This window comes from Rhinolophus hipposideros (genome assembly GCF_964194185.1).
Source record: "Rhinolophus hipposideros genome assembly, chromosome: 8".
NCBI lineage: Eukaryota > Metazoa > Chordata > Mammalia > Chiroptera > Rhinolophidae > Rhinolophus > Rhinolophus hipposideros.
The window spans coordinates 83,477,120-83,488,037 of NC_138054.1; the positions used below are offsets into that span (position 1 = coordinate 83,477,120).

General features: G+C 52.4%; 1 protein-coding gene across 1 annotated transcript; it reads right to left on the reverse strand.

Annotated features, from left to right (window-relative positions):
* Nucleotides 1–1,374: 1,374 nt before the first annotated feature.
* On the reverse strand, nucleotides 1,375–10,445 carry KLHDC7A (kelch domain containing 7A; the record flags this gene model as incomplete). Its single annotated transcript, XM_081057818.1, has 2 exons — nucleotides 1,375–2,530; nucleotides 8,194–10,445. The coding sequence occupies 2 exons, from the start codon at nucleotides 10,443–10,445 to the stop codon at nucleotides 2,491–2,493; spliced, it is 2,292 nt and encodes a 763-aa protein (XP_080913944.1). The 3' UTR covers nucleotides 1,375–2,490.
* Nucleotides 10,446–10,918: the final 473 nt, after the last annotated feature.

The window sequence follows — 10,918 nt, forward strand, 5'->3', positions numbered from 1 at the left end:
TGCCTCTGAACTGTGCACTTAAAAATGGTTAAAACAGTAAATTTTGTGTTGTGCGTATTTTACCACAATAAAAAGAAACCCAGTGACGTATTTTTTTAAACTTGAAAGTGTCACAATATTCTGATAGGTCGGCTACACCGCCAGTTCAGAGTAAGACCCCATTCAATATTTATCTTAAAAATTACGAATAATGAATAAGAGACTGGAAATAAAAAAGTCCAAACAATAACCGATTATTTCTGAGTGAGAGTGATTTCTAGTGTCTTCTTAGGGCTTTTCTGTATTTTTCCAATTACATATTGGACAATAAATGTTTCTATGTTTTCTTGTAATCAAATAAAACAGACACAGAATTATGAATGTACTCAACACCACTGAATTGTACACTTTGAAGTGGTTGTGATGGTAAGTTTTGTGTTATGTGTATTTTGCCATAATAAAAAATGTGTTTAAAAGAGAAAAGACAACTTGTATGAAAGATTGCTTTCCTGGGTTTTCTTCAAGTCGCTATTACCCTAATTTGCCATCACCTCCCCTCCCCTTCCCTGTGTAGTCTAAGTTTGAGACTCGAGGCTTGGGTAACTGAGTGCCCCAAAGATACCAGGCATGGGTTTAAATGTGTCTAGGTAAGTTCCAGGAGTTTTGGCTCCTTCAGATCAGATGGGATCTGCAACAGGAAGCTTTTTTTTTTTTTTTTTGAAGAGTTTATTTACTCAGGATTTATTAGGATTCAAATTGAGGCCAGGTTAAAGCTAACCCTCATATTTTCTACAAAGTAAAGATTGCTGAATGTGATAGTATAAACATGATTGCAGGAGAAACAATCACAAATCTTCAGAGGATAAAAACTGTTTGCAAGAACACAAAGACACCACCTCACTTTGACGCTCATGACCAATAAAGACACATTATACTTGTGTAGTGTGTTAAACCTTCTAAAGTGTATTCACCGTTTTTCTTTATTGCACTATCAGCAATCGTGGGAAAGTGGCTTTTTTAAGGTGGAGAGGCCAGAGCCTATTTGAATGCCTCTTAGACCCCCCCCCCCCTCCGCCCAAGGAGATAGGGGAGGTTGTTGGTGCCAGAGCAGGGCTGTTTCTGGTGCAAAGTCCTAAGGAATGGGAGAGTTTGGGCACAAGGGGAAAGCAGGGCATGACTCCTGGACAGTCTCCCAGAGGAAGGAGGTACAGGTGGGAGGATGACAGGGAGGGCTGAGGGGCTTTGTCAGTGCAGAGTTATCCACCTAGTGAAGCAGGAATATTTCCTCTGTGAGTCCCCAGATGACGTGGGGGACTTGGTGGGAGGAAGTGAGTGTGGGCCGGGATCGTGTCTCGTGAGACAGAAAAATGGAAACACGGACCCAGGAGAGGCAAAGAGTTTTAAAAAGAGGATAGTTTATTGAAAGCAAAGGGTAGAGCTCCCGAGCAGCAGGGGTTCCCGAATGGGGGTGTCCCATGACTGAGGCAAAAGCTCTTACTTTTATACCTTCCCTTGCCTGTTTGGGGAAGGGGAGCTGTTTAAAGAAGGGAACTGGCGCCTTCTAAGGAAATTTGTTTACCAGATTTGTTCTGCTTGCCCATCCTGAAGGAATTAGCAAAGTAACCCACTCTTTATCTATCAGATCTGTTTCCTTTGTCAGGCCAAAAGGAATTTTATGATTAACCTCAAGGCCTTGTTACATTATGTCCTGGAGCGAAGGAGTGATTTCAAAACCTGGAGTTTTAGGATATGGCTGTCTTTGTTTATTTCACCAGGGACCTCCCTGTCTACCTAGCGACATGCTAACTAACATGTCTCACCAGGGTAACCCCTGCCAGTTGGGCTTCTCCAGGGGGCGTGGCCTCCCGAGCTGGTGTCAACCTGCCCCTCACCGAAAGTGGAATGGACTCTTGTGCAGAGGGCAGGTGTTGAGATTCATCAGAGCAGTTGTGGTCAGCACTGCAAGAAAGGAGGGGCTCTCTGTGCCCCCATATTTTGTGCTGAGGTGGGGGGGTGTGTTTGAGGAAAGGGTAGAAGATATGAAACAGTCCCTCTTGGAGACAGGAAAGCAGCTTAGCTGGACACTGCCAAGCAGCCAATTGCGGTACCTGATGGTACGTTTCAAATGAGGACATGCCTTCAGCTGTGGCTTCCTCTGAACTGTGCTGCGTGGCTGCTGTGAGCTGGTACCGAGGACAGAGGCAGACAAAACATCCCAGCTGCCTACCTGGGACTCACTGGGGCCAGCAGACCTGTAGGACGAGGCTTCGGAGTAAGAAGTGAGGGAGTCGTGTGTGCGGTGTGGGGCACCTGAGTGAGGTGGGAAGGGTCCGAGACCACACTTCCAAGGCTGTGAAGGATGAGTGTTGACGTCTCAGCTGCGAGATCGCTCTGAGCCTTACTCATTTCATCTGTGAAATGGGACGATGGTAGATTTGAAATTCCGAGTGAACACAACAAGCGTTGGGTACTGCGATGAGCCTTTGGGCCACGTGTCTGTCATCCAGCATGTTAGCCCAGGCTTGTGCACGTGGAGGGGGTCTTGGGGTTTCTAGGAGCCACAAAAGAGAGAGTAAACCCAGCGCTCCAGCTGCTTGAAGCAAGTCCTACAGCCAGATTCAAGGGGTGGAGAAATTGATGGGGAATTTGGCCAGTTGTGCCATCTACTACGGTTGTTCTGAGGATAAAATGAGACCATATAAGTAGAACAGCTATTAGCATTGTGAGTGCTCAATAAATGTATTGACAATGATGACATTTCTCTGTTCCACTTTTTAAAAATAATATAAAGGTAGATGTTACAATAGGGCTTAAATAGTAATTTTTAATTTTTGTGGAATGTCTTGTCTTCATTTCCTCCCCTATGTGATGAGGATAATCCCTTCCAGTCTCAGTGAGGATTTGATGTGGAAACGGTGGGAAAGAGCCCAGTGCGGGACCTCCGGAGTTATTATTGGTATAAGACCCATGTCTCCACCTCCTCCCCGCATACAAAAAGGAAACCCAGACTTGATTGCTTTTTCATTTTTGTTTTATGGTGACTCACATAGCACTTTTCAAAAAACCCCTCTCGAGCTGTTTGCAGACTCTGCTCCAGGCTGTCCTTTCTTCTGGTTCCTGGGCTGCCTCTCTCCTCATCTCCCCTCCCTGAAGGCACCTCCTCCCTTTGTGTTTTATCTCCCTTCCTCTGCCTGCAGCCTCCGGATGCCTAGGGGGCTTTGAGGAGCTGGCGCCACAGCTTCAGGGGACTCTTGGGGTACCCTGGGGCCACAAGGCCCTTCCAGGTAAGGACGACAAAGGCTGGAAGTGCTGGGTACCTGTCAGGTCTCTAAATATCTAAATATCTTCCAGCTGCTCTGAGTGGCTCTTACAAACTGTAAAAGATAGGAATCCCCTCCACCTTGCACCTTGTCAAGGCCTGGCGTGGGGTGGGGCTCTCAGCAGCTTCCGCAGCTCCTCTGTGCTGTTGGACAGCCTGGGAAAGTGCTTCATGCTTTGAGCCTGGGAAACGCAAATCAGCAGCTGGTCCATTCGTAACTACCATCCCCGGAAGAGGAGAGTAAAGGCTCAGAGTCTCAAAACCTGGGTGGTCCAAAATATGAATAACTAAGCATACCCTAGACCTTGTCAGACCCGAGGAAGCCCCTGCAGCTTAAATGTCAGACAACCTTCCTTCTCTGGGGCTGGGACACTGAGAAAGGGGAGTGGGAATACGAGAAGAGCCTGCTCTGAGCTGGCTCAGGGCAGCCCCGCTGCAGAAGACAACAGTTTTTCCTGGACAGACTTTGAAGCAGTCCTTGGGCTGAGTGCTTGTTAGTTTTCTTGTTAGTTCTTACAATGTCCATATGGGCGGGCGGTGACAAACCCATTTTACAGACGCAGGTAATGAGGATCAGAGAGTTTAAGAAAAGTTGTTTTGAGTTCAGAGTTGAAGGATAGAGCATAATTGATTGGTGTGGGTAAAGAAGGAATTGGAGGTAGCCTGGGAGATGGCTGATGCCACCTCCTTGGTCCAGTGCCTCCTGATAGGGGAAGGGAAAGAGTACCACACTGGGAGTGGGCAGGTCAGGTTCAAGCATACTTTTAAGGAAGCTGAAGGTCTTTGGATTTTGCCACGAAGGCAAGTTAAGTTTTCCTTGAATTTTCTGAGCCTCAGTTTTCTCACCTGTAAAATGGGTTGTTGTGAGGATCAATGAGGTGATAGGTTGAAAGCATGTCATCCAGTGCCTGGATGTACAGACCAGGGGCTGTGTCTTACATCCTGGCTCCAGGAATGCCACATGGAAGGGCACCTGGGATGGCCCCTCCAGATAGCCTTGCCTTTCTGGCTGGGCATTTCCGAGGGCAGCTCTGTACCCTATAGTCAGTGGGGCCCAGGCCCCAGCCCTAGGCAAATGCTGTGGCTTCTATGGTTGTTTTAACAATCCTGCTATTCCAAACAAGAGTCAGGCTGGGCTTCTCTTGTAAATATTGATAGAGGCCCCAGACAGAGAGGAACAAGAAAACAAGGGACGTTTTATTTATGATAGAGAAAGAAACCAACAGAAAGAAAAAAAATCTACAGGCCCCACAGGAGGGAGGGATGTTAAATAAATTGTAGTGCAGCCACTTGATGGAATACTGTGCAACTATTGAAATGATGTTTACTGAGGGTTTGTAATAACACAGGAAAATGCTTATTCTCAAAAGCTAAGTGAAAAAAGGAAGCCACTGAACTGTATATTCAGCATAATCACACGTAGGCACACATCAAGCCCAACCAAAACCACACGCAGAAGAAACAGACTGGAGGGACACACACCACAGCGGGGGTTAATTGGGGAGATTTTTTTATACTTTTCTCTATTTTCCAAATTTTTTTTTCTATGATGGCATGGTTAGCCTTTAGGTAGAAATGCAACCCAATGTAGAAAGCAACCCAAACTTAAGGTGTGTGTGTGTGTGTGTGTGTGTGTGTGTGTGTGTGTGTGTGTGTGTGTGTTTTCCCTAAAGAAGAAAGAACCTTTACTGGAAAAGCAGGACAGATGACCCAGGGAGAAGCCACGTGACACAGAGATCATGCGAAGCCTGAGGGCTACAGGTGGACAGACCAGGTGTTAAACAAGATCAAGTAGAAATCCTAGACCCTGTACTCTTGGAGTAATGTGGGCTGACTGACACCCAGCCACACTCCCACATATGGCGTCTGTGATGTCCTGGGAATTGTTTTGACTCTCATCTCTAAACATGCACACTCTTCTTTTCTCTTGGGAATGCCTCCACTCAAGAGCCTCTTTTATGAATGTTAGGGGGACAGAATTCTCTCCCGTGCATGAAAGGCTAAAGCAGAATAGCTGGGCTCCTACTCTTTCCACACACCAAGATGGAGCTCCTAGGAGGCAGGCCTGCCCTCTCCCACTGGTGTGACAAAGCCCTTCAGGTGGCATGGCCTGCCTTCCTTTGCCTTGTGCCAGCCCGGGTCTGTGCGTCTCCCAGGTTTCCTTTCAGGTCTCTGCTCACTGTCATCTTCTCAGGGAGGCTTGGTCACACTATTCCACTTCCCTGCCTTCACTGTCTCTAGAGCACTTATGTGACATGGGTTCTATTTACTTGTGTATTTGTTTTTCAAAATTGCCTATTTTTCTCCATTAGAATGTGAGCTCGTTAGGGCAAGGACCTCTGGGGGTGCTGCAGGCCTCCAGGAATAGTACCTGGCCTCCACCTGCTATGAATGCACACTGACCATCACGGCCCCAGATGGCCTGTGCAGGCCCCCTGAACCACCTTGCTCTACCATGATGGCCCTGATCATTTTCATCTTTAAACTCAACTCCACAGCTGAGAAACACACCAGTCCAGTCGTAGTAACTGCCTGTGCTGAAACAGTGCTGAGGTCATTGTAAGGGCTCAACAGGAGAAGATATGGCAGTTAGTGATGTCTGCCACGAGACCACAGAGAGGCAGATAAGATGGGCCGCTACTTCCCATGTTAGCCCAGGCCCAAATCTCAGCTCTTCTTCTCATGGTGAAGACCACACCCGCCATCATTGGTTCTAGAACAAACTTTGCTGTCTCTTAGCCCTGGAATCATTTCCCTAGTCCTTACCAGATGTACTCAATGGGCTTCTGAAAGGTTTTCCAGAATGATCCCTAGTTCACTCTTGGCTTGGAGACCCCCCCCCAACACTACCCAGCTTGGCTGTGGTCCTGTCTTCTGCCTGGCTCCTCACTGGAGGCCTTTCCCTGGAGCTGGAGCTGGCTTCACCTGCCACAGCTCCCAAATGGGGTTCTCCTCTCAAACACACCCCAGGCTGGCACCACAATGCTAATGCCACCTCCTACTCATGTCACTGAGCCCACCCCATGGGTCCCTTCATGCCTGAATGTTGACTCTGACCTTGAGCATGACCTTGGCGGGGGATTGGGGTCACTCTCCCCAGGGGCCAGCCATAGTCCCATCCGACTTTCCTCTCCCAGCATCCAACTTAGAAATGAACTCAGCAGCCTCACCTTCCAGGCCCTAGGCCTTGTGTGGTCCAATAAATGTTCTCATTGTTGTGCCAACCTCCTTCTCATTCTTCGTTCCAATCCTGTATCTTTCAAAAAAAACCTCGGGCTCAGCCCCAACAGCTGCAGGGAACACAAGCTTCTGCCTGGATCCCCCTGGGATCTTGTGTAGAACGTTCTCCAGATACTCTTGTTGATCCCCCACGCAGAGAAGGACAAGAGTTGTTCCACCCATTTTCAAGACAGGAATGCTGGGGTCCAAAGCGTCCTTATCTCTCTCGCCTGGCAGGCCCTGCTCTGGTGCACCCCCCACCATCTCCACTTCTTTCCTCCATGCTGTTTGTCACATTGATGCAGTCCCAGCTCCCCTGGCTTCTGGCTGGGACCAAGAGCATGGCTGCTTTCCTGTCTGTATGTGCACCTCCCTCGGACATGGAGCAGGGCTGTGCTTACAGATTGGACCAGTCTCTCCCCCTTCCCTCCAGGAGAATGAGAAACTTCTTGAAATTGAAGGGTCTCCTGCCTTTGAGAAGTTACCAACCAAACCTTAAAGGAAAGGCGATCCCAGTCTCCTGATGCAGCACTAGAACCTTCTAATTCCTTAGCTCCGTCATGGGCCCACCCCTCCCTGGTCTTCTCCTGTCTGACAAGGCTGACCAGGTGACAACATTGAGCCTGGAGGGCAAATTATGCCCTCACCTCTCATTGGCCCAGAAGGATTGACTGGCGGTGGCTGCCCCTAACTCCCAGAGGTGAGGCTGGGTGGCTTGCACAGTGTATTGTGAAGGCTGCTCGGATCTGGGGAGAGAGTCATGGGTAATTAACAGTGAGCCCAAGCAGGGGCCCAGGCAGAGGGTGGCCCTTGGATGGCATCTTCTCCTGCCTCTCCTGAGACCTCATAGACAGAATCAATTGTGTTCTTAGTAGACCCCTACAAGAAGACATACCTTGTCAAATGGCTGCTAAAAATGGAGGTTTCTCATACTAGAATTCCAGGTAATGAGAAAAAGTAAAGGGGTTCATTTACTCCACTGGGAAAAATCCTCCAGCGTTTAGCTATTCTGCTTCTCCAACCATCTTTCCCTCTGGCTGGGGCCTCTGGAGCTCCCCAGGGGCTCCTTCCAGTCTTGCCAGCACCACCCTCCTTTATTTTTCCCACCTGTGTGCTCCAGGTGCTTCTGGGAACATTGGTGGTTGGGGCCCAGGGACCAATGTTTAGGAAGGGGTTTTGGTAGCTTATAGAGAGCTTGCCCATCTCTAGTGGGGTCAGCTTGAGGGATCAACTGACACATGAATCACAGTTGTGATGAGGTTGTACCCCTGAACTTTGCTGGGGTCCGGGCACCACCCCGTAATTCAGATCTGAGGCAAGCTGATGGCCATCCCTGCAGACGTGGCTCCTGTCAGCCTCAGGACAGCAATCCCAAGTTGTGTATTCACACTGGCCTCTGCAGCCCACGGACAGCAAAAACACGTGTCAGAGCCCCAGCCAGTGGAGGAGGTAGAACTAGCATTAGCCTCCTCCTGGCCAAAGTCCCGGCCACCTGACCTCCCAGAAGCAACCCCTGGAGCAGTGGGCAGCGCTCTGCCTGCAGTTTTGTAGGAGGAGCCCAGCAGAGGGGCGACTAGACACTGGTCTGAGGCACATCGGGGCCCGGCAGGGTGAGGACGGTGGGCAGGAGGGTGCCCTGCGGGGAGGGAAAGCTCCGCAGCTCCGTGGGCACAAACCTGGGTGAGATGTGGTCGGCCAGGAAGCCGAGCATGTGCCTGCGCCCCACGCAATAGATGAGGTTGTCCACCACGGCGCACTGGAAGGTGTCTGGGTAGGGCGTCCGGTACGTGGCACACTGGTACCAGAGGCGGGCACTGGCACTGCAGCGGTGCACGTCTATGCCCAGGCTGCGGTTGAGGTCAAAGCGGTAGAGAAAGCCATCGACCGCCACCATCTCGGCTGTGCGGTCCTTGCCACCCACTGTGGGGCCCACCTGCCAGCGCTGCTCCTGGGCCGAGAAGCGGAGCAGCAGGTAGCGTAGCGTGCCTCCCGTGACGAAGATGTCCCCGGCACATGCTGTGGCTGTGTGTGCCAGGGCGAAGGTATCATTGGGGAGTGGTGGGGCGAAGGTCCAGCGGTCCAGGCGAGGGTCATAGCGTTCGACCGTGTTCAGACACTCGCCCCCAATGGCGTACAGGTACCCGTCCAGGGCCACCAGCCGGCAGTGTGGCCGGGCTTGGTTCAGCGGGCACACCTCGCTCCAGATCTCCGTCAGCGGATTGTAGCAGAAGACTCGGTTGGAGGGCCTGCACTCAGGCCCCTGACAACCAGACACCACAAAGAGATAATTGAAGAGACTACAGATGGCACAGCCCCGGGACACAGCCTCGGGGGGCAGATGGGCCAGCAGGTGCCAGGCATCCTGCTCATCGTCATAGCAACAAAGGTGGCCGGAGTCCTCCTGGGGGCACACGTCGGCCACCACCAGGTGCTTCTGGCCCCGGAGCCGTCGCTGGAGGATGAGCTCCCGCTCCGCTCCGCTCAGGCACCCGTAGATATCTGGGCTACGTAGGACCTGGAGGTAGTTGTCACTCATCACCTTGTAGGTGGCCTCCTTCAGGGCTTCCAGGTTCTGCCTCTTGGCCAAGGTCAACACCTCGTAGCAATTGCCCAGATCCAGGTGGACATCTGGGACTGAACCTGGGGTGAGAGGGAGGTGGAAGAAATTGGTCCCAGCCACGAGCTGCAGGTTGGGCTCCCCACCGCTTCCAGCTGAGCTGGACTCTAGAGAGTCCTCGGAAATGGGACAGTCATGTGGGTCACACTGGTCTAGGCAGGGTGCAGCGGGTCCCCCAAAGCCGTGGAGCTGCAGCTGGAGCTCGGGGTTCTCCACGATCTGCAGGAGGCTCTCCTTCCTGCTGAAGCCTCGTGCGGGGGGCGGCAGCGTAGGCTGCGAGGAGGCAGCTGTATCGGCTCCACCTGCTCTGTCATCGGCATGGCCTCCGGAGGCCGCCCCTGTTCCCAGGGCGGTTGGTACAGGAGGTGGAGCCTCATCCAGAGCTGCTATCCTGGGGGCCAGCTTGCCCCCAGACGTGGCCTGAGAGATGGATTCGACATAGTACTCATACAACTTGCCCTGTAGCCTGGGCCTGCTCCCCTCTACCTTCTTTTGTATGAAATTCTCCTCCACTCGAACCCGGGCCACCGATGAGAAGGTGTAGGAGGCATTGGTAGCCCCCTCCTGCTGATACAGGGCCAGGCCCAAGTCTGAGGCAGCCTGGAGGGCCCCAGCCTCTTCCCTGTGGACCCCCGTCACGCGGGTGAAGACCCAGCTGTCACTTTTGCCTTCTGCGTGAGCTCTCCAGGGCTGGTCGGGTGACTCCTCCCCGGCTCCTGGCTGCTCCGAGAGTCTGCCATCCCACCATGGAGCAGGCTTACTACCCACACTGCTGCCGTCTACCACAGCGAGGCCGGCTGGGGAACTTTTGGGTTCACTGCCCAGATGGGGGCGGTGGGGCCGCTCTGGCTTACCGCCATCAGTTGTTCTGGCTGCCTGGCCACTGCAGCAAGAAGGTGCCTGGCCAGAGTCCGGGCACTGCCCACCCCACTCCTCACCAGCACCTTTCCTCTCGGGCTTCTGAGTCTCTGTAGCTTCCAAGCTGCGGGATGAGGCTCCTGTTGCCAGGACTCCGGAGCCCCCTGGATTCTCCCAGCTGCAGCCCTTGCTTCCCTTCCGTCGTCTCAGCTCGCGGTGTGGTGCCCCAGGAGCGGCCCGCTGGACATCAGGCTGCCCGGAGCCCTCTGCCTCCTCCTCAGCCTTGGCCTTGGGGTTTGTGCCCCACAGTGGGGCCTGGGCAGGCCTTGACTTGTACAGCCTGTAGGCTGCGGTCAGCAGGAGCAGGGCGGCAGCAGACAGCGCTAGCTTGCCTGTTAGCTGCATGTCCAAATGCCAGCCTTGGGCTTCTGCTCCTCCTCCTGTGGGAAGCATGTTTCCCAAGCCAACCTGGGGCTCAAGAATGTCAAAAATCCGATTAATGATTGCCCAATAGGGGCCCGTTCCTGGTTCCTGCGGAGCTGAGCCAGAGAGGGTTCTGGGCTGGCTCTAGCCGGCCAGCTGAGGAGTTGGAGCAAAGGTGACTTTGAGCTGGCAGAGGGCGGCCCCTGGAGCCCCAGCTGGCAGATCTTAGCGCTGGCCTCCTTGGATCCTTCGATGCTTTCCCTGGCGGTGAGAGGGGGAGTCTGCCCCGGGGCTGAACTTGTGATTTTGAGCTGGCAGCAGCTGGAAGATGTTAGGACTGTCCAGCGGGCAGGCAAAGAGGGAGGAAACTCTTGACCAAACAGTCTCCGGATGCCAGGAAATGCATGGGGTTGGTTAGTATTTGTTTGTGTGCTTTATTTTCTCTTGCAAATCCACTGGGCTAGGAGGGTTGGGTGTGGCGAGTGTGGGACAGGTGGAGCCTC